This window comes from Dermacentor silvarum, chromosome 11 (genome assembly GCF_013339745.2).
Source record: "Dermacentor silvarum isolate Dsil-2018 chromosome 11, BIME_Dsil_1.4, whole genome shotgun sequence".
Classification (NCBI taxonomy): Eukaryota; Metazoa; Arthropoda; class Arachnida; order Ixodida; family Ixodidae; genus Dermacentor; species Dermacentor silvarum.
In genome coordinates, this window is record NC_051164.1 from 31,986,548 (window position 1) to 32,008,500 (window position 21,953).

General features: G+C 44.5%; 1 protein-coding gene across 1 annotated transcript in view; it reads right to left on the minus strand.

The window, feature by feature from the left end:
• Positions 1-21,953, minus strand: part of LOC119432497 (ABC transporter A family member 2-like) — a 151,022-nt gene that overhangs the window by 78,329 nt on the left and 50,740 nt on the right. The window contains exon 6 of the mRNA XM_037699662.2: positions 18,677-19,118. Coding sequence (XP_037555590.2) covers positions 18,677-19,118 — 442 coding nt within the window. The remainder of the gene's footprint in view (positions 1-18,676; positions 19,119-21,953) is intronic.

Genomic DNA, 21,953 nt, shown 5'->3' on the forward strand with positions numbered 1-21,953 from the left:
CTAGGACAATTGAAGAATGTACAGTCTCTGTGAATCCCAGTATTTCTGATCATGCAATGGTGTTGTTATCATGTAACCTTGAAAAACCTTGTATTGTTCCCTCCGAAATAGTTTCTGTAAAAGATTTTTCTCGTTCCAGGGATGAAAGTTCTGGAGTATCTTGAAACAAAATTCAACAGCTTTCAAGGCTCAGATGTTAATATACTTTGGGATCAATTTAAACAGATATGCACTTACTGTCTTAACAATTTCGTACCAAACGAAACAAAGAAAACAAGAAAATCGAATCCCTGGATCACGAGAGAGGTCTTACACCTAAAAAGAAAAGTTAAGCGCATTAAAAAAAGAGGAGCAGCCGCAAATATTGTTGAAGCCGCTCGAACGGCATTTAATGAGGCGTTGAAACGTCCCACATGGCATTATTTTTAACATAACCTACCAAAATTTTAAAAGAATCTCCTCAGAAGTTCTGAGACTTCTTAAATCAGAAGAAAAAGTCGATTGACGAGATACAGATTGATGGTATTCAAATTATTGACAAAGATGCGATTGCGGAACATTTTAACTCGTATTTCCACAGCGTGTCTTTCATCCCTTCTGAAATAGTCAGTCTTACCCCTGTATCTTGCTATCTCGGAGATATTGCGTCGCTACAAGGTATTGTGGCTATGCTTGTTAACCTGGAGACTAAAACATCACCCAGTCCTGATAGGCTTCCGTATGCGTTCCTTCGTCGCTACGCTGAAATGCTCGCCCCATTCCTTGCATGCATTTTTCGCGCATCGATATCTTCTGCGGATCTGCCGGTTGACTGGCGAACGGCGCGTGTGGTGCCCATACACAAGAAAGGTGACACTACGCTTATTTCAAATTATCGTCCTATATCTCTGACTTCTTCATGCTGTAAGATGCTTGAACATATTATTGCTAATCACATAATCACGTTTTTAACAGATAACAACATTCTGTCTTCATTTCAACATGGGTTTAGGAAGAGCTTTTCTACAGTCACACAACTAACCACAGTAATTCACAATTTTGCAAGTGTTATGGACAAGTCTGGCCAAACTGACGTAATTTTTTTTGGACTTTACAAAAGCATTCGACCTTGTTTCACATCAAAGGTTAGTTTACAAGCTAAAATACATTGGCCTCCCACCTTTCATAATAAACTGGATTTCCGCATACTTGGCAAACCGCGTACAGTCGGTTTCTGTTAATGGTCACCACTGGCGTCGTCTACCAGTTACTTCCGGAGTACCACAAGGTAGCGTACTGGGACCACTCTTGTTTTTGGTTTTTATTAATGATATTGTTAACGTTGTTACTGAACCAGTACAAGTTCGTTTATTTGCGGATTACTGCATTTTGTTTCATGAGATTGCTTGCCGAGAGGATCAGGAACTTTTGAATACTAACCTTCACAGCATTTATTCATGGTGTAAACAATGGGGCATGCAGCTGAATGAAGAAAAAACAGTATACATGCAAATAACCAAGAAAAGACATAGGTGGAAGTTTCCTTATAATCTTCCTACTCATCGTCTCGTTGAAGTGAATGAATATAAATATTTAGGTGTGACCATAACTAATAACCTAAGTTGGAATTCACATATCTCTAATGTATGTGCTGCCTCATTTCGTAAACTCTATTCTGCGTCATAAACTAAACTTCATGCATACAAATCACTCATTCGGCCAAAATTGGAATACGCATGCACATTCTGGGATCCACATAATAAACACAGTATTAATGCAATAGAAATGATTCAGCGGAAAGCAGTTAGGTTTATTTTTTCTAAGTACCGTATAAGCGACTTACGAACAACTATCATGCGCAATCAAGGTAGGCAGACATTACAACTATGGTGGAAAACTCTAAGGCTTAAATTTCTTTTCCTCCTCAAAAATAACAAACTCTCGATCGATCCTGCTCCATATGTACACACATTAACTGCAAGAGTAACCAGACATCACCACTCTGAATCTTTAACTCCCTATCAAACAAGAACTAACACTTTAAAATTTTCCTTTTTCCCCCGCACTATTGAAGAATGCACCGCAGTACCATTATCATTGCTAAACAGCACTGACTCGATAGACCTGATCAATTTTTTCATCTGTTGAAATCACGGCAGAGATGTGAGCGTTTTGGTTTGTTTTCTATTGAATAATTGTATGTTTGCATTGTATTATAATTCTGAATGCTCTGTTGTAATTTTACCCCTCCTGCTTGGGCCTACATGGGCCTGCAGTATTTTGTAAATAAATAAAATAACAATAAATAAAGGGGTGCAAACTTTTCAAGCATGATAGCGCATCCATCTTTGAATAAATTGACTGTTATTCCATCTTCACCAGCAGCTTTTCCCCTGGCCATGTTTAGCAAGGCCCGTTGAACTTCATCACTATTTATAGAAGGAGCCTCTGTATACTGTTCACCACTACTTCGAATGAAAGTAGATTGGCTGCTCTGGCGACTGTACAGATCAGTATAGAATTCTTCCGCTGATTTTACTATGTCATCGAAATTTCTGATGATATTGCCCATGCTTATCTTTCAGTGCATACATCTTGCCTTGTATTATGCGAAGTTGTTTTTCTAACTGATTTCATTCTGAGTCCATATTTTACTGCTTCCTCCATTTTTTATGTGTTATTATTTCGGATATCCCTTACTTTCTTCTTCTTCATCAGTTTCGACAGTTCAGCGAATTCTATCTGATCGCTCGAGTTTGACACTTTCATGTTTTGCCATTTCTTTGTTAGGTCCTTTGTTACTTTGGAGAGCTTACCTACCTGTTGCCTTGGTGCCTTACCTCCCACTTCAATTGCTGATTCTTAGATCAGCATAGTTACGGTTTCATTCATTACCTCTATGTTGTCTTCATCTTCCTGTTCTAAAGCTGCATATTTGTATGCGAGCACCAGCCTGAATGTAACTGCTTTTAACCTTACTGCGTCTAGGTTGACCTGTTTCTTCTTGACTAATTTTATTCTTTCTCTCTCCAAATTGAGAGAAATCCTAGACCTGACTAACCTATGGTCACTGCACTTTACCCCACCTAACACTTCTACATCCTGCACTATGCTGGAATCGGCAGAGAGTATGAAATTTATTTTATTCCTTGTTTCTCTATTAGGGTTTTTCCAGGTCCACTTCCTGTTGCTGCGTTTCCTGAAGAACGTATTCATTGTTGGCAGCCTATTCCTTTTTCGCAAGTTCTACCAACGTCTGAACTCTAGTGTTCCTAGAATAGATGCCGTAGTTGCCAATTGCTTGCTATGCTGCCTGCGTTTCTCCCACTTTTGTATTGAAGCCGCCCATGACTACAGTATACTGAGTTGGCACCTTTCTTATTGCTAATTCAACTTCTTAATAAAACTGTTCTATTTCTTCATCATCGTGACTGGAAGTTGGGGCGTAGGCTTGTACTACCTTCTACCTATACCTCCAGTTCAGCTTTATTACAATGACTGCTACCCTTTTGTCGTAATAAAGCTGAATAAGAAACTCGAATGGAATGAATAGGACACCTAAGATACTCGAATGGAATTGGTTAAATGCAATTGTAATAGACGCCAAAACATTATCCGTGTTCACAGAAAAGCTAAAAACTACTCCTTATGCTTAGTACCGTTGTCATGGCCGCACATGCTGTTTCAGTTGAGCACTATTTCTGTTTGCTTAGATTTATGCACTTATAGAAATATGTTCTCTTGTCGTAATACCATACGATGGTGGGCGGTCAATGCATATTGGTTTTCTTGGTAAAGGCAATCGCTTATGGTACTGCACTTTACGTCGTTCTTGCACCATTGTCATTTTTGTAACTGGTCGCAATCCTGCGCATGGTGCGTGCTTCCTTTTTAGTTTGTTTTTCGAAACTATATTCTGGTGTTTTCACAGGCGCACCATTCATATGGCGTTAATTATGTTTGCTTTGAAAGCTGCTTCTATTGTTTTGTTGTGCTTGATCTCGTGTGCATAGCACGCATGTTTACGAAACGTATTTTTTGTACGAGTTGCCACCGCGCCCGCTGTGCCAATGACGTCTTCCACTGCGCCTATTCTTATCTAGGTAATCCATCATCCGCCTTGACATATTTCATTTCATTTCATTCCATTTTATTTTCCTTTGTCAAAAAGGAGGGGACGGGACTAAAAGTAGCAGCAGCGACTTGACAGAGGTCCCGACTCCCTATTACATGGCAGTACAGCTGTCGCAGAGAACGAACATCGTTCATAGATAAATGCTTTGGACACTGATCACAGGCAATATGCATACAAGAACATGGTTTTACATTGCATAGACAAATAGAAAAAAAAACTTCATTCAAATAATGCCGTAAGAAAACACAGCTATTCTAGGACAGTTTGTCCCGACAAAAACACTTAATGGCTGTAGTAGAGGCGCACAGAGGATCAAAATCCTCCTTGAATAGTTTATTTATTAGTACAGGCACCGTGTAACGCAATGATTGTGTATAACCGTATATTCTGGGGGTGGGCACAGCCCATGGATCTTTAAACCTAGTATTCCTCGTAGAGGGATTTTCTTTCAAATTCGCTAACGAGAGAGAATATTTTTCGTTATAACGGAGGAAGCATTTGTATATCATCGTTATTCTGTAGTGAAATAAACAAAACACTAGTAAAATATCATATTTAAGAAAAAGTTTAGATGTAGGGTAGAGGTAAGGGACATTTGCTATACACCGGACAGCTCTCTTCTGAAGCATATGTAGCTTTTTTAGGTTTGTAACGCCAGTTGTGCACCATACAATACAACAATACTCTAGAAGTGAGGAGACAAGTGAATTATACAGCAGAATTTTAACTTTGACAGGAAGTATGTGCCTCAGCCGTGATATAATGCCGACAGCACTGTAAACTTTAGATTGAATGTGCTCAGTATGCTCATTCCAAGTTAAATGTTCAGAAAAGATGACTCCAAGAATTTTTACGGAGCTTACAAAATTTATAACGTCACTGCCTAGGCGAATGTTAATTGGCTGTGCTAATTTTTTTCCTTTAGGTCGGTATAATATCGCCTTTGTTTTTCCGGAGTTTATTATTAGGCGATTCATGTCTGCCCAAGACTTTAAGCTTTCGAGAACCTCATTGGTTGTTTTCTCTAATTTACCTTCTGATGTTCCTGAAATAAATACTGTAGTATCATCGGCGTACGCGACAAACTGTGCATTATCTGTGATGTGTACAATGTCATTTACGTATATGCAGAACAACAATGGTCCTAATACGCTCCCTTGGGGGACTCCTTTTCTAACAGGCTGCATGGAAGATTTCGCAGTGCCGATATCTACGTACTGTGTTCTGTGTGTAAGGTATGACTCCAGGAGCGCATGAGCTGTCCCACGGACACCAGTATTTCTGGAGTTTTGAAACAAGAATGGTGTGATCAATAAGGTCAAATGCTTTTGAAAAGTCAACGTACACACCTATTACGATTTACCTGCTATTGAACGCTTCTAGGATAATTTCTTTTTGCGTAGCTAGTGCCGTTTCCGTGGAACGATGCTTTCTGAAACCGTGCTGAAAATTTTGCAGAAGGTTATATTTATTAAGGTACGATATGATTCGAGAGTGCATTATTTTCTCTATAACTTTTGAGAATACCGGCAGGACTGATATAGGTCGGTAATTATTTAAATTGTTCTTGTCACCGTTCTTATATATTGGCACCACGCGTGCAATCTGCATCATTTTAGGAAAAACACCGCTTGACAAAATGAGGTTGTAAATATGGGTGACGACTGGGGTTATAATGTCAAGGACATATTTTACGGGGCCTGTTTGAATTCCATCTGCGTCTTTTGTTTTGCTATTCTTCATTGAATGAAGATAAGAAAAAACTTCTGCGCAATTAACTGGTGCAAAGAAAAGCGAACCCGGGCTACTGTTCCCAATAAAATGTTCACCACGAACCTGCTGTTGAACACTTTGGTCATTGCTGTCATTTGACTGGTGCGCAAAGACGCTGTTAAAGGCATCCGCGAGCGATTGCCCTGATAGCTGTATACCTTCGTTCAAGATGCTATCTGAGATAGCTGGCACTCTGGTTGGATAAATAAGCGCGTTTAGCTTGCGCCATAACACCTCCGATGTTTGCGTATTTTTCTCACAGAATAAATTGATGTAATACGAATCTTTTGCCTCTTTTAACATAGACGTAAGCCGATTTCTATGTGCTTTGAATTCTGCTAACAGCACTGGGTACCTGGTTTTAACAAATTTTGCGTACAAGGCGTTTTTATGCTGTATCATTTTTAGCAATCTGCGAGTGATCCAAGGCTTGCGTGCCTTTTTAGGCTTATTTATTTTCTCAAATGGGAAGTTAGCGTTATAGAGGCTTTTAAAAATGTTGATGAAACTACAGTAGGCAACGTCACTATCGTTTGATTCGTAGACAACACTCCAAGTTTCTTGACCAATAACTTGCCGAAAGGATTCGAGCTGCCGTGGCGTTATTGCCTGAACATTACGCGTGTTTGAAACATTTTGCCTTGGAAGATGATCTTTTGCTACTAGCATGAATATACCGAAATGATCACTAATGCTTGTATAAATGACATCAGCTGTTATTGTATCCGGATTAATATTTGTAATGAAAACATCAAGCAATGAGTTGCCGTCTAAGGAAATACGCGTAGGACTTGTGATCATATTTGAAGCACCATTGGCAACAATGATCGAAGCAAGTTCTTTCTGCTGACATGTAGATGCAAGCAAGTTCACATTAAGATCGCCGCCGAGGACAAACTCTAAGTTGTGGTCTGAAGCATAAAAAAGAAAACAATCAAGAAAGCTAATAAATTGCTTAAAATCACCGGAGGGTGGCCTATAACAAACACAGAACAGAGTTTCGGGACTTCTTAATCTAAGGACCTCATAGTGACAATTCACGGTTGTAAACTGAGGCACACATTCGACGAATACGTCTTCTTTCATCAGAAGCGCAACACCACCACCGCGCTTATTTTCACGATTTCTAAAGTAGCAATGATAACCAGGGGGAGAAAACGCACATGACGCTCCTTGATACCAAGTTTCTGTCAGCATTACTGCTGTGAAGGGTAAACCCAAATTTTCTAATAACAATGTCATTTCATCGTCCTTAGTTACAAGTGACCGTACATTTTGGTGAAAGAACGTCATGGCTGTTTTTTTTTGCATTACCAAACTGTTTGATTTCGGACGGCTTGAAGCCCATAATCTGTATAGTTTACAGATAGACTACCCTTAGCTTTACTGCTCAATTTTCACCAAGTCATCAGCATGACTGATGGATATGACCGGCGTTCCTTCAGATTTCCTCACAAAAATTTTTCCGTTCTTTGTCCAAGCGTATTTCCAGCTACATTGTTTTCGTTTTGAATTTGCTGCACCGAAGAGGCACTGTCTACATCATTCTTTGCACTGTGCCAACTTTTATCGCCGAGCTTCATACACCCACATCGCGAATCTTCAATATCGGTGCTTATCACGCTAGTCACGCGCATTTAAATAAAAAGCAAAGGTCAACACATGAGTCGCATGTTGATTTTGTTGAGTATGCAGGGTGACCAGATCTTATGGGGTTGCGGATTGAGTAGATTTGGCCCCAAGCCAAAGAGACGACACACAATGGTCAAGCTGCCATTTTGTTTAATAAAACAGTGCAAAAAAACGAGAGGGGGAAATACAAGAGTTGCGTTTCAAGAAGTGAAACGGCGACGGCGCGCCAGCGGATACATGTGCCATCTCGTGACTGGCCATTACACTACTGACACTCCCCCTTAATGCACTGTCATTGCGCCCACACTTTTGATGCCCAAACATTCACAGTGCTTGAGAGTCATTTTTTCATTTTAGGTCTTAGTGGAGAGGTCGGCACTGTTGTTCGACGATTCGACGTACTGGAGTGGTAGCATTTCGTCTTCGACCTTTTCTCTCAGGAAATAAAACTTGAGGTCAATGTGTTTGCTCCTATCTGAAGTAATTTGTTCTTCGCAAGCGAAATTGCATCCTGGTTGTCAGCCATTAAAATCTGTGGTTCATGCATGAATTCGTGCGCATTATGTTCCTTCATGAAATTTTGGAGCGACATCACTTCTTCTGTAGCGTGACGCGTTGCTACATATTCCGCTTCGACTGTTGACAGTGCAGTGCTTTGCTGCTTCCTACTACTCCAGGAAATCGCAGCACCAGCTAGCGTGAGCACATATCCGCTGAATGACTTCCTGCCAGCCTTGTCACTAGCCAAGTCTGCGTCGCAAAAGGTTTGTATGCACTTCCTAGTTCTCTGGTACACTAATGCATAATTCTTTGTTTCACATAGCGAAGAATGTGCCTTATGCCATTCCAATGTTCTTCTGTGGGATGTTCATTGAACTGGCTCATGTAAGTAGTCGCAAAAGCCAAGTCCGGTCTTGTGCCTCCGGCGTGGTAAAGCAACGCACCAATTGTTTGTCTGTACTTGCGGGGCAGATCCTCACTTGATGAGTTATTTTTGTCTCCTCTTTGGCACTCGCTTCCAGGATCCAAAGGAGGCGATGCTGCTATTGCATCTGACATGCCAAACGTTTCCAGTATGTCGTCAGCATATGTCGTCTGATAGAGTGTCAGTTTTCCATCATTTTATTTCGTCAGTCGTATGGAAAGAATGTGGCTAGCTTCATCCAAGTCTCTTGCATCAAATTGTTGACTCAAGTGGCGCTTGAAGTCGGCAATCTGTTTCTCTTCTTCTGCGATGATCAGCAAGTCATCAACGTGGACTAATACGATGAAGTTCGTGTTCTTGCTGACATAAACACAAGGTTTTGTTTTTGATCTTGTCATCCGTTCGGACATGAGCATTTTGTCCAAAGTAAGATTCCGCTCCCTTCCAGACTGTCGTAGCCCGTAAAGGCTCTTCTTTAGAAGACAGACTTCGTCCTTCTTACAGTCATTCAAAGACTGCGGTTGTTCCATGTAGATGGTCTCCTTCAGAGTACCGTTTAAGTATGCTGCCGTGAGGTCCATCTGGTAGATCTTCCTATTTCTCTCAACTGCTGTGGCCGGCAGTGTCCTGACGTACCTCAGCTTCACTACAGGAGAGAAGGTTTCCTTGTTATCAGTACCTTCCACTTGTGAATATCCACATGCAACCAACCGCGCCTTGTATCACTGTAAGTCGCCATTTTACTCGTACTTCTTGCGGAACACCCACTTGTCTGTCTTTTGATTGTGGCACTAGCTCCCATGTAGTGGACGCTTCGAGGCTGTCCAGTTCACTCTGTATAGCCGCTTTCCATTCCTCCTTGTCTGTTGCAGATAAGGCTTCCTGGAGAGTTTCTGGATCTGTTTGGCTGTTTTGCCTGGCTATGCAGCAGCTGTGACAATTACTTTGATGTGGTTTCTTGTTTGCTAGTCTTTCCGACCATCTTAGTGCCTGTGTAGCACAATCTGTCACGCTGGACCGTCGCTGCGTAGCGCCTTCGTCCTGCGTAGTTGCCTCGTCTTCATCAGCTGATGAGCCAACTTCTTCAGCATAGTTGTAATCAGTATCACTGCGATTTGAACTACTAACATCATGTGGCTCGCTCAAGCTGTCTTCAACTTGTAACGTGATTGTGCAATAAGTGTCGCTAGGTGCTTCAGTCTAGCTACTTGCAATTTGGGTAAGCTTGCATGGGAAGGACTCTTCTTCAAAGGTAACGTCCTGGCTTACAAAGAAGCGATCTTCCTTCTGGTTCCACAGCTTGTACCCCTTCACTCCTCCTGGGTAGCCGACCAGTATGCACTCCTCTGCTTTCGAGTCTAACTTGCTCCCCTTGCACCGTCTATTTCGCACGCTCCATGCTCTGCACCCAAACACTCTTAGGTGGCCTAGTTGCACTTCTTCCCCTGTCCACAGAGCTTCTGGTGACTCTCCTCCAACCGCCTTCGATGGGCACTTGTTTCTGATGTAACTTGCACTGACAACTGCGTCATCCCAGAGCTTTTTGGTGACACCTGATTCGATCAGGAGGCACCTCGTCATGTCAAGCGATGTTTGGTTCATTCTCTCTGCGACTCCATTCTGCTCAGGCGTGCCAGGAATGGTCAGCTGGTGCCTTATGCCATGCTTGGCCAGGTACTCGTTGAACTCTTTGCTTGTGTACTCTCCTCCATTGTCACTATACAGAAGGTCTTCACCTTCGTGTTGTGCAGATTTTCCGATATGCGTCTGTACTGGTCAAACTTCTGAAGCACTTCGCTTTTGACCTTCATGGGGTACACTACAGTGTATCTTGAGTAGTCGTCTGGGAAGGTTACAAAGGAACTGGAGTCCCCTTTGGTTGTTATTGTGATCTTTCCAACCCCATCTGAATGCACCACCTCCAGTAGAATCTTAGGCCTTGTTGCCTCACCCTTTGGGAAACTGCTTCGCCTTAGCTTTCGCAGACATGTGTCACATTTCTTCTTCACAGGTTCTTCACTAGCTCCACATAGGCGTCGAACAGCATTCTGGTGAAGGTGGCCTAGTCTTCTGTGCCACAAGGCTGTGTCTTTTGTTTTTGCCATGTTCGTCGACATTATCTCTTCTTTGACAGAGTACAGTCTTCGTTCTCGAGTTGCAGTATCAGCTCACCTGTGTCCTTTGTAACTTCGGCTTTGCCCCCAGCGAACGTCACGTGCAAACCTCACTCTTCAATTCTTCCGACTGATAGTAGGTTTCCGTTCAAGTCGGGCACATAAAGGACGTCTTCTAGCGTGATGAATGACTCACCGCACTCTTCAGATAGTTGAATCTGATCTCTTCCTTTCCCCATGACACTCATGGATTCTCTGTTTGCAGTTTCTACTCTTGACTCGCATGGCCTGAGGTCCGTGACCTTCGCCTTGTGCGATGCCATGTGATCTGTAGCACTGCTATCAATATTCCACACATGAAGAGGTGCTGTCATCGCATTTTTGGCACATAAAGCCATCTGTGCTGCAATCTTTGCCTGCGATGAGTTTATCTTCTTCTGGTCATCCCCTTCGTCTTGAAACTGGTCACTATCTCTGGCTATATGACCAATTTTGCCTCAAGCAAAGGATCGCACCTTCTTCGTTTGCATACTTGAGGGTGCATTGACGAAACTTCTCGTCCTGCATGACAGTGAGTTGATGATGCACCGTCTCATTGGGTTGCTTGCTCTCAGTCCTTAATCGAGCTTTAGTGATCAGGGCCCTTGTTTGACTCTCTTCGTCGCTTAACCGATCTTCGTCACGACGCAGCTTTCTCTTTTCTTCGATCAGCAGCCTTGTCCTCACTGCTTTGGTCGTGAGGGTTTGTTCGTCCTGCTCCAAATTCAGTATCAGCGGTTCGTATGTGTCAGGAAACCCCATTAACATCACTAATGCAACATCTCTGTCTGTGAATGCATAGACTGCATTTCACAACTTCCTATGCAGCACCATCAATCTTCCTAGGTAATCTTGCATTGACTCGTCTCTCTTCATTTTTACGTTGAAAAAATCGCGCATCAGCTGGAGTCCAAACTTTGAGTGGATTTCCTGCAGCGTATTCCAGGCTTCTTTTGCAGTTCTGCAAGTCCCGATGTCATCCAGGTAGTTGTCTTTGACAATAAGGAACAGAAAGGTCAGGGCCTTGTTAGTGTGCTTTTCTCGCTCGTTCATTTCTCTATTCGAGAATCCAGGGCCGATCGCTTCCAAGCATCCCTTCTGTACGAGAGCTGCTCTTGCCCTTATCGACCATGTGTGATAGTTATCTGATGACAACTTCGGCAGTCTAAACACGTCTAATGCCGACATGTTCACTTATCCTCGAACGCAAGAGGGACAACACACTTCTTTTTCGGAACTGTTTCTCAGTTAGCGTGCGTGAAAATGGTTTGTCGGTCACTTCTTCAAGAACAATTTCGCCCCTAACATCCACTGAAAAACTTTGTCAGTCACTTCTTCCTGACAGTTGTGCCGCACTTGCGCCGGACTTGTCTAAGCGTCTTCCGTACACATCCAAGATGCAGCCTGCAGCAACGCCGGCGTCTAGTGACGGTCCGTCTTTCTCACGAAAAAATACGCACTTCTCACTTTTCTTCACGGGCACACACCGCTTGTCAGTCACTTCTTCCCGACAGTTTCACGATACTCACGCCTGTATAAACTTCTAAAGACATCGGCGCGACGTAGTGTAGGCGGTGTAGCTTGAAGGTTTTCTGCTTCAACGTGGTCGCACTTTTTCATCACTCAATAAAGGCAATGCGTGTCATTTCTTCCAAAAAATGGTCGATGCTTCGGCCTGGGCCCATAACCTGTTGGTTTTATTCAGGGTGACCAGATCTTTTGGGGTTCCGGATTGATTAGATTTGGCCCGAAGCCAAAGAGACGACACACAACGGACAAGCTGACATTTTGTTTAATAAAGCAGTGCAAAATAAAAAAAATCGAGAGGGGGAAAAACAAGAGTTGCGTTTCAAAAAGTGAAACGGCGACGCGCACCAATGGATACATGGCGCCATCTCGTGACTGACCATTGCACTGCTGACATCGCATTGTTGCATTTTGAGGCCACCCATCACGCTTTGTACTTATTGTGCCCACACTTCCAGAAAATATACAATGCCAGTTTCCTGTTTGCCACTGATATATATACTTTCACTGAGGCCTTTACTGAGTGAGGTCCCTGCAAAAGGCCGAAGAGTCTTATAAGGGTAAATTTAATTTTACACTCTAAGACAAATGCCGAGGTGATAAGTTCACCTTCTCTGTCGTTTTGCGTGTCCCGTATACGCTCGCTACACATTCGTACATTTTGTAATGTCTCATCGCGTAATCGCGCAACTGTCTTTGTGCAGTCGTAAGGTTGCAAGTACACGCAGCGTTAGACTGTTTCCGCATGGCATACACAAAATGCCGCGTCTCTTGCATTGACGCACCTGCGATCGGATGCTTAACCTTGTCTCAGTATGCAGCGTTCGGACGTGTCATCATGTGCTCCCTTGTACAGGAGGTTTCAGCCGCCCGTGTGGGCAGCGGTATCAGGTTTACTGAAAAGCCGGCTGTAGATTACCAGGTTGTTCTGCCTCATCTTCCCACAGGTGCGTCTGTTTTAAACACGGTGTTTTTGCATGGTGACGTAAAAGCCAGGCTATATCGAGTGGAGCATGTCCGAAACAGCCTTGCGCGTCTCTCCCTGCTGCTGGAAGTGGTTTCCCTCGGGGCATACCAAATGAATCACCTGTGGGCAGTGACGTTTAAGGATGAGGAAGGCAAGAAAAAGGTATCAGCGGCAGATGCGTTCAACGTTAAAGATCACCGCTGCATGGTCATCGACCCACGCGATCAAGGTGCCCGACTGAAGCTTTACTGGCTGCTTCCCTGCGTACCGGACGATGACGTGCGAATGGCTTTGGCGCCGTTTGGAAAAGTTACGGAAATAAGCAGAGACAAGTGGAAGGCCAAGGGATGCATCGACAAAGGATCAACAACCCGCTCGGTGACACTGAAATTAAAGGTGGGCGTTACAGTGGATGACCTTCCACACCAGCTGCGTGTTGCTGAAGACATGGCGCTCGTCTTCGTTCCTGGCAGAGCACCGCTCTGCCTCCGATACCGTGGCACCGGACACATCCGACGACAGTGCCGCTTTCCACAATGTGGGGTCTGTCGGCGCTTCGGCCGCGGTAACTCCCAGTGCGTGTGCTCTTATGCCAGCGTTACAGGCCTACTCCGTTGCGACGTTGTGTCAGAACACCTGATGGACGCCGCAGACACCGAAGAAGCTAACAGGGAATACAACGACGGTGCGAAGACTGCTGCAACGCCCCCTGAAGCTTCTTCAGGAGTTCTACAGGGAGTGAATGGTGGTGCCGAGCCCTCGGCTGCAGCATCGGAAACGATGCCAGACACTACAACAGATGACGCAGAAACGAAGGCCGCCAGCACGTCATTGTCAGTAGCGCAAGACGCCGACCAGGAGGTAACGGACCGCGAGATGCTCACGACCGGAAGCGTCGCTGCAAAGCAGGCTGATGCAGACTCCGACAACGAAGCGAGTGCGTCAGGCACCGGCGAGCCTCCAACGAAGGCATCGGCGGGGCGGCGGTCTTCGGTTCAACCGAAGCCAAAGTTGCCGCCTGACCGTAGGATGAACACTACAACGCCTCCGCACTAGCGGAGGTAACGTTCCAGAGGCCTTCAACGAGGACCACAAGAAACCCACTGTTGCGATGCGAGTAGGACGCCTGGCCAAGCAACCTCCATGAAATGGCGACTAACTTTAAATCTAGCCTTCGTATTGCGGCATTGAATGTGAGAGGACTGTGTTCGCGCAGGAGGCAATGTCAGATTAGTCGCACTCTTTTGGAAAATGACGTTGACCTTCTGGCTGTACAAGAAACAAAAATTGCAAGTGAGGAGCTAACAGTACAAATGGTTCAAATTTTTCGCTCTAGATACAATATATGTGTTTGCCATGCTGTTGGACTGGTCAGGAGGCTGCGTCATTTTTATTCGCAATGGCATCGCGGTTGTTCAAAAAGTGTCTGCCTGCGATAGTGGGAGACTGCTTGCATGTGATTTTGTTTTTTCTGGATTGCAGTGGCGTGCTGTGTGCATTTACACACCAAACAAAATGCATGAACGTGAAATTTGTTTTATGTATGCTGAAGGGTTTTTGAAAACAGAACGAAATGTTGTGGTTCTAGGGGACTTTAATTGCGTCTGTAGAGCTGAGGACAAAACAACGGGCCTCAATGTGCGCGATAGAAGCGCTGAGCTTTTGAGTGCCGTAGTGATTGAGAAAGAGCTTCAGAACATCGGTTATGTCATGACACGAGATGGCCAAGCACGGTATACACATTTTCAAGGTGACTCCCATGCGAGGCTAGATAGAATATTCGTGCCGGCGAAGTTTGTACCACTATGCTCCTCTTATGAAACACAACACCTTAGCTTTAGTGACGATTGTTTGGTCACGGTTACCATTGGCGAAAAACGAAATTTTGTGAAGTTTAACTGGTTCCTATAGAAGTTTAATGAGAAACTGCTGCAAGATGACGTATTTGTCTCAAGAGCCGAAGAATGTCTTTCAAATGCCCTGCATACTGAAACTAATAGCTTCATCGCAGTGTGGGAACAGTTTAAATGTGGTATAAAAATTGCTGCAACTGATAGAGCGTGTGTATTACGTCAGAAGGAAAGGCTACAAGAGAAACAGTTACGCATTGAGCTGGAGTATATCTTAGGCGTAGAAAATGAAGTGCCTGGAGCGTTTAAAAAAGAAATAAACGAGGTGAAAGCAAAGCTCGAGTTGATCGATGAAGATGAGTACCGCAGTGCAATGATAAGGGCGCGTACTGAAAGATTGTGGCTGGGCGAAACGCCCACTAAGCGTGTGCTTAGTGAAGAAAAGAAGCACCCAGCAAATAAAGCGATAAATTAAATTCGATATCGTAACAAAATTACCCAAGAAAGCAAAGAGATAACACTTGCATTCGTACACAGAGCTTCTTGGCCAAAAAAATTGATGACCCCAAGCGCTTCCAAGTTGACTTTCTGTCCCTTATGCCAAGATTAGAAGACACGGTTAGAGTCACTAGAATCTGAAATTACCGTGGCGGAAATTGAAGCGGCAATAGATGAATTAAGTAACGGCAAGTCACCCGGGCCGGATGGATTGGGTGCAGCCATATACAAGTTTTTTTTTAAACACAGAAATGACAATGGCTTTACATCGAGTGATCACTGAATGTTATGAAAGAAAGCAAGCACCCCTCTCTTTTAGGACAGCACATGTAGTACTGAACCCCAAAACTGATGACCCTGGAAAGTTACTTTCAGTCGCGTCTTACGATCCCATTAGTTTGACCAATACAGACTACAAAATATACATGAAAGTGTTAGCTAGACGGCCCCAAAGTGCTATTCAGTCCCTTGTTGGCCCACATCAGACGTGCGATATTAAGGGCAGAACAATTTTTACAAGCACACACATAGCGAGAAGTATTCTGGAATGTTGTGACGCAATGCTCGGCTACCGCGTAGCCATGATTCAGTTAGACTTACATAAAGCGTTCGATAAAGTTGTACATGAAGTTTTGTTTTTACTGCTGGAGCATGTGAATATTGGATCTGTGCTTACTGAATGTGTGAAAATGGTGTATCATGATTGTACAGCCAAATTAGTGATTAACAAAGAATTAAGTGATTCAATTCCTTTGCGGTCAAGCGTGAAACAAGGATGTCCTTTGTCTCCTCTTCTTTTAGCGATTTACCTGGAACCCTTTTGTTTAGGTTTACTTGCAACACCGCGTGTTCAAGGCTATACATTTTTGAGCAGTGAAATTAGGGTTCTAGCGTATGCGGACGACATAGCTGTGTTTTGTACTGATAAAAAAAGCGCGGAAGAAGTTGTCAAAATAGCTATACCTTTCTGCACAGCAACAGGTAGCGCGATCAGTTGGCTGAAATGCCTCAGATTTTGGCATGGCATCTGGCAGAGCACACCCGATGTGTACTGCAATATGAATTGGACAGCTTCCCCAGGAAAGTGCCTCGGAGTTCCACTAAATTATTACCGAAATGCGGAAGAATATTGGTCTGAGGAAAACAAACGCGTTAAAGTTACTACCGATAAATGGGGTGGCCATAAATTTTCAGTATTTGCAAGAGCTTCCGTTTTCAATATTTTTTTTATTGCCAAAGTGTTTTCTGTGTTGCAAGTGATGACCATGAGCAGAAGTTTGGTCCAAAAAATCCACCAAGTATTTTCGACTTTTATATGAGGATCGCAGGGGGAGCGCACCAGCCGGTGCAATTTGTTTCATAAGGTGAAAAATGGGGGTCTAAGGCTCTCGCATCTGTTCTTCAAGCAGTTGGCGAGCAGTTTCTTCTTTATGCAGGATCAAATTGATGTATTTTTGAGAACTGTGATCCGAGCACGATTGCGGCATTATCTATCTGATTTTGTTGTATTATCGTTTTGTTTGAAAGCAGGACCGCTTAGTTCTTATTTGCGTGAAGTGGTTATGCCTATACGCTTGCTCAAGGCAAGATTTTCATATGAATACTTGTCTGATGTTACGAAAGAGCGTTTGTATTGTGATATTCTTGATGTATTCATACTAACAGCTGTCTATCGAGCTGTCTACTAGCTAGGTCTTGAACGCAATGTATTAAAGCGTGTTAAAAAAAATGCCGATCAGGCCCTCAGTTAAAACATTCTTTTTTCAACTACATACCGACACTCTCCCTGTCAAGTCATGGTTACAAAGTAAAGGTCTTTTTGTACCTTGGTCAGTAAACTGCAGGAAACCGGAAACAATGGAACATATTTTTCTAGACTGCCACGATGCCGTATTCCTGTGGGATGTCTTGCAAAGAACTCTTAAAAAAGAATTGCCATTAAGCCCTTTTGGAATCCGGCTTCTTCAATGTGCGGATACAGGGGAACTGCCGAGTGGTATGCTAATGTTGCTTTGCATGCATGGCGTATGGAAGACGAGGATGGATATTAGGCATGCTCATATACAAACTCACTCAGCAAGACACTATTTTGTTGAGAGTGTGATCTACACCCGAGACTTGTTCAGAGCCCAAGGTGAACCCCCAGAATGGCTACCTATATTAAATCAATTGGCTTCTGTGAAGCATTTTTAAGCCACATACACCGGCCGACTTGTAGCTGGTGTATTTAGAATATGTACATGTGTATCCGATAATTTTTGTTTTTGTTTGTGAAATGGCAATAAATAAGAAAAAAAAAAGCTACCGTGGTGTAGTGGATAGGGTACCTGACTCGTGAGCGCGAGGATCTGAGTTCGAATTCTACTTTGAAGCGTTCTGCTTTCTTTTTTTTTTGTCACCTCAAAATCTTTTTTTTCTTATCAGCGTATAAATGGCTAACTTGGTTAATTACATCCTTGCGTAGCATCGGGAAAAAAAATGTCCGGTATTCCCTTGAGGAGCATCGGAAAAGAGCAACTGTTAGTCCTTGATGGTGTAACCGCATGGGGAGTAGCAGTTCATCGCCTCGTAGTTACTCCCAAAAAATGACGAATGGTTGTGGAAGGTCAGTTACTCCCCAAAAGCACAAACCTCGATACCCCATTTCGTCCTTTTTTTCTTAGAGCGTAGAATCCGCGGTGCACAATCAAAACGCAGACTGGCAAAAAATGCGAAGGCAAATTTTCTTCTTATGATTAGATAGTGAAATAACATGCTAGAGCACGGGGGACAGGTGTAGAGGATACGATGTATTGATTTTCCGTGGTTGTCGCTTTAAGTACACGCTTGCAATTGTGCGTATATATATATATATATATATATATATATATATATATATATATAATGTGTGCGTGTGTGTGTGTGTGTGATTCCTGAACAAACCATTAATTGCTAGCGCTTGTATGGTCACTTTTCATGGGTCTTCCCTGTGCCGTTGCTTGTTGACGTTGCGCTAGGAAGTGAGTCCCCACCAAATATCGCTCAGTTGACCATAGCTTTACGCATGAACTAAAATGAAAAAAGTACTCCTTCTAACGTTGGGAAATGCATGAACCCCGTAAAGGTACGACCGGACCAGTCCGGCCATCTCTTTGCATGGTTTCACGTTGTTTTCTCATTAAAAAAGTAGAGACCATCTAGCTCATTTACAAGTACTGCGGCAGTATCAAACGGCATGAATGGAATGAATGTACTCACTCATTCGACTCAAACGCCACGGCCAATGCGTAAGTGGTGATGTAGCGTGGAAAGTCTTCCTCGGCATATTTGCGAAGGTCTTTCTCCACATCTTTTGAGGAGTGCACACTGCAGCCTTGAGCCTCCACGAGTGTCCGTAGGTTTCGGCTCAAGTCGTTGGACGATGACTCGCCGATCACGGTGTGGGATTTCGGGAAGTGGACGCCTAGTTCTATAGGGATGTCGTAAGTTTCGTTATACTGGCGCACCGGGGTAGCCTTGTTTTTACCTTCCAGAGTCAACTCAGTCATCCCCACCAGTGCCAATGGAACCAGGAAAAAGAATATGAACCCATCCCAGGTGCGCACCAGGCTTATGAGTCGCTTGACGGTAAGGGCAAAAAACGACCTGGCCATCGTGCACCGTTTTGTAATTGGCTTGCAGACACCGTCGATGTCTTTGCCTGCAAGTAAAAAGATAAATTATGGTGTTTTACGTGCCAAAACCACGATTTGATTGAGGCACGGCGTGGTGGGGGACTCCGAAAAATTTGGACCACCTGGGGTTCTTTAACGTGCACCTAAAGCTAAGTACACGGGTGTTTTCACATTTCATCAGCATGGAAATGCGGCCGCCGTGGCCGGGATTCGATCCCGCGACCACGTGCTTAGCAGCCCAACGCAATAGCCACTAAGCAACCACGCGGGATCTTTCCTGGACGCGCAAGAATGAGCACGCTGAAGCATTAGTGACAGTACTGAGTGTTTACACGAAGACAACGTAATATTTAAATATAGCCTGTCTGAAAGCGAAAGATGCTTCCTTCGGAGACTAGTCGTCAACGCCGCCGACTATGGGGTGATAGATGAGACGCGGTAATTAGTCGCTAACTAGCAGAGAGTTACAGTGAAGTTTCACTGCACGAACGCAAGTGACACACAAGCGCATAGGTGCTATAGCGCACACGAATTCGCTATTGGCGTCTCTGTGTGCCAAGACGTCTGGACTGTACGCATCGCAGATTGCTTTCGAAATACGGCTAGCGCGGCCACCCAATACGCAGCAGCTGCCGGAGTAGAATGCCCTAATCTACCCCCCCCCCCTCTCCCAGTAGGAAGAAGGCGCGCTTCCTTTTTGCTTTCCTTCCTTGCGCACGCGCGATAGAGCCGCCATTTTACGACGCGCGGGGACGCTGTTATCACGAGACGAACCTGGTACGCCAATACGCACACAGCACCTGCAGCAACTGGCAGAGGAGGCCAACTCAGCGCACATCCACCTACTCTCCTCCTCCGCGACGTGTCGCCTCTTTTATTGCGGTACCAATTATGGGGACGCTCCGGTCGTTGTCGGCGGTCGTCGTCGTCGCCGCATGCGGTCGTCGTAGCAGTGATGTTCTATATAAGTCCAATGACGATAGCATCGTCAACAAGCGCCGTATGCTGTATGTCCGCGTGAAAGTGTATGAGTGCGAGCAGACAATGGTGGCTCAATCTCCCCGCGCGCATGGGAGGAAAGCGGGGCGGAAGCGCGCCGTTTTCCGTCGCGTGCAATGCTCCGGGGGGAGGGGAGGAAGCGGGGTGTTGTACTCTGGGAGCTGCAGCGTATGGCTAGGCCGCGTGCGTTCTATCTTGGAAGCAATCTGTGACGGGGACAGACTCCGTCGTGCGTTGTTTTCGCCGCTCCGCGTTTAAGCGAGAGGGAGCACGAAGGTCAAATCGCTCGCTGCTGCAGCCGCGCTTCCTCACTCCACCGTTTCGACAGCGAGTTTCCGCGGTCATCAAGTGACATGTGCTCATGTTTGCTTCTGCGCGCGTGGCACCATGCTTGTTACTTAAGTTAGTAAGCGAACGCTTACAAGTTACACCACCTAGACTTTTCTCTACGTGGCTTTGCTTTGCCGTGAGCTCAGAAGGCCGTGAAAGAAAGACTTCGAGCAGCCGAAGAAAAACTGAACAGGGCCGCCATCATGAACAGTAATTGCCGAGACCATCGAACACCGTCTCCCGGCGTAACAGGACAGGGAGTGTCAACAAGGCACGTGGAAGATGGGGTGTGGGCAGCTGGACAGAGGGTCAGCTACCTTTAAGCGGATATAAAGAAAAAGCAGGAAAGCACGGGTCAATGCCCCTTTTCAAATCCGAATCACATGGAAAATGTTCACAAATCGAAGCAGCGAGAGGCGTTGGCAGTATAACAGATTGAAAGGGTGAATATCGCCGGTGACTCAAGCCTTGCAAGGTGCTCAGAGACAATTCTGGAAAGTGTGAGAGGCGACAAAGGAGCGGCAGTAGAGGACATTTTCAGCGCGGACATTGGGTTCTGTCATCGAGTGAGCAAAAGGAAAGCTTGCGGATTATGCCCAGAGACGCAACCATCCAGTAATAGCAGGTGCGCCAAATAATGTGATAAACAGAAAATAGGCAGGAATAGCTTGGCGTTTGGCGAAGGAGGTGGATGTCTTGCGCGAGATTTCCCCCCAGATGTAGAATGCGATGTGTGAGAGGCCGGATGCACCTTTACGTGAGAGTAACGTACAAATGGCTGTTGTGGCTGCAAAGGAGGATATATCGATATTGAGCCGATAGCAAGGTTTCGAGGTTGTAGAAGTAAACAGGGAAGTGAAAGGGTATGGTGGTTTTCAGCAAGACAGGTCCCACTTCAACTGCAGCTTGTATGAAAAGTGGACTGGCGACTTGCTGGTGGTTGCGCAGTTGCTTTTTTGGGGAGCCCACGAGTGCTCAAAAGGCCAGGGTAGGTAGTAATGAAGAAGGGCCCCTACGGGAACCTCAGACTGGCATCGTCGTCAATACCAAAGAAAGCCGGAAAACAAAAAAGAAGAGAGCTCGTCATGCAATAGGCTGCACAAACATGCGGGGTGACAGAAGAAAGGAAAAGTGGGTAGAGACTTAGGAGCTGCTAAATAGAGACCAAAAAGGGGTGTTTGGGGTTACAGAAACGCACCTTATATACTCGGAAGAGACACCAGTGATTGAGAATTATGTTTTAGAAGCGTATAACTGAACAAAATAGGAAAGAAAGGGAGGAGGAGTCGGAGTGCTCACATCTGGCAGCCTAATTGGAAACTTTAAATTCAATATGACAACAGCATCTTAGGTTATCATGTACAATGAGTGGAAAAAAAACTTGGTTTGGCGTAACGTATTTCTGGACCAGAAATAATTGCAAAGGAAATAATGAAGAGTTAATGAAATGCTTAAGTGCTGATATTAGGAGTTTGGGAAATGATGCCTAAATTATCCTATTAGGTGACATGGATGCCCACATACAGGATATA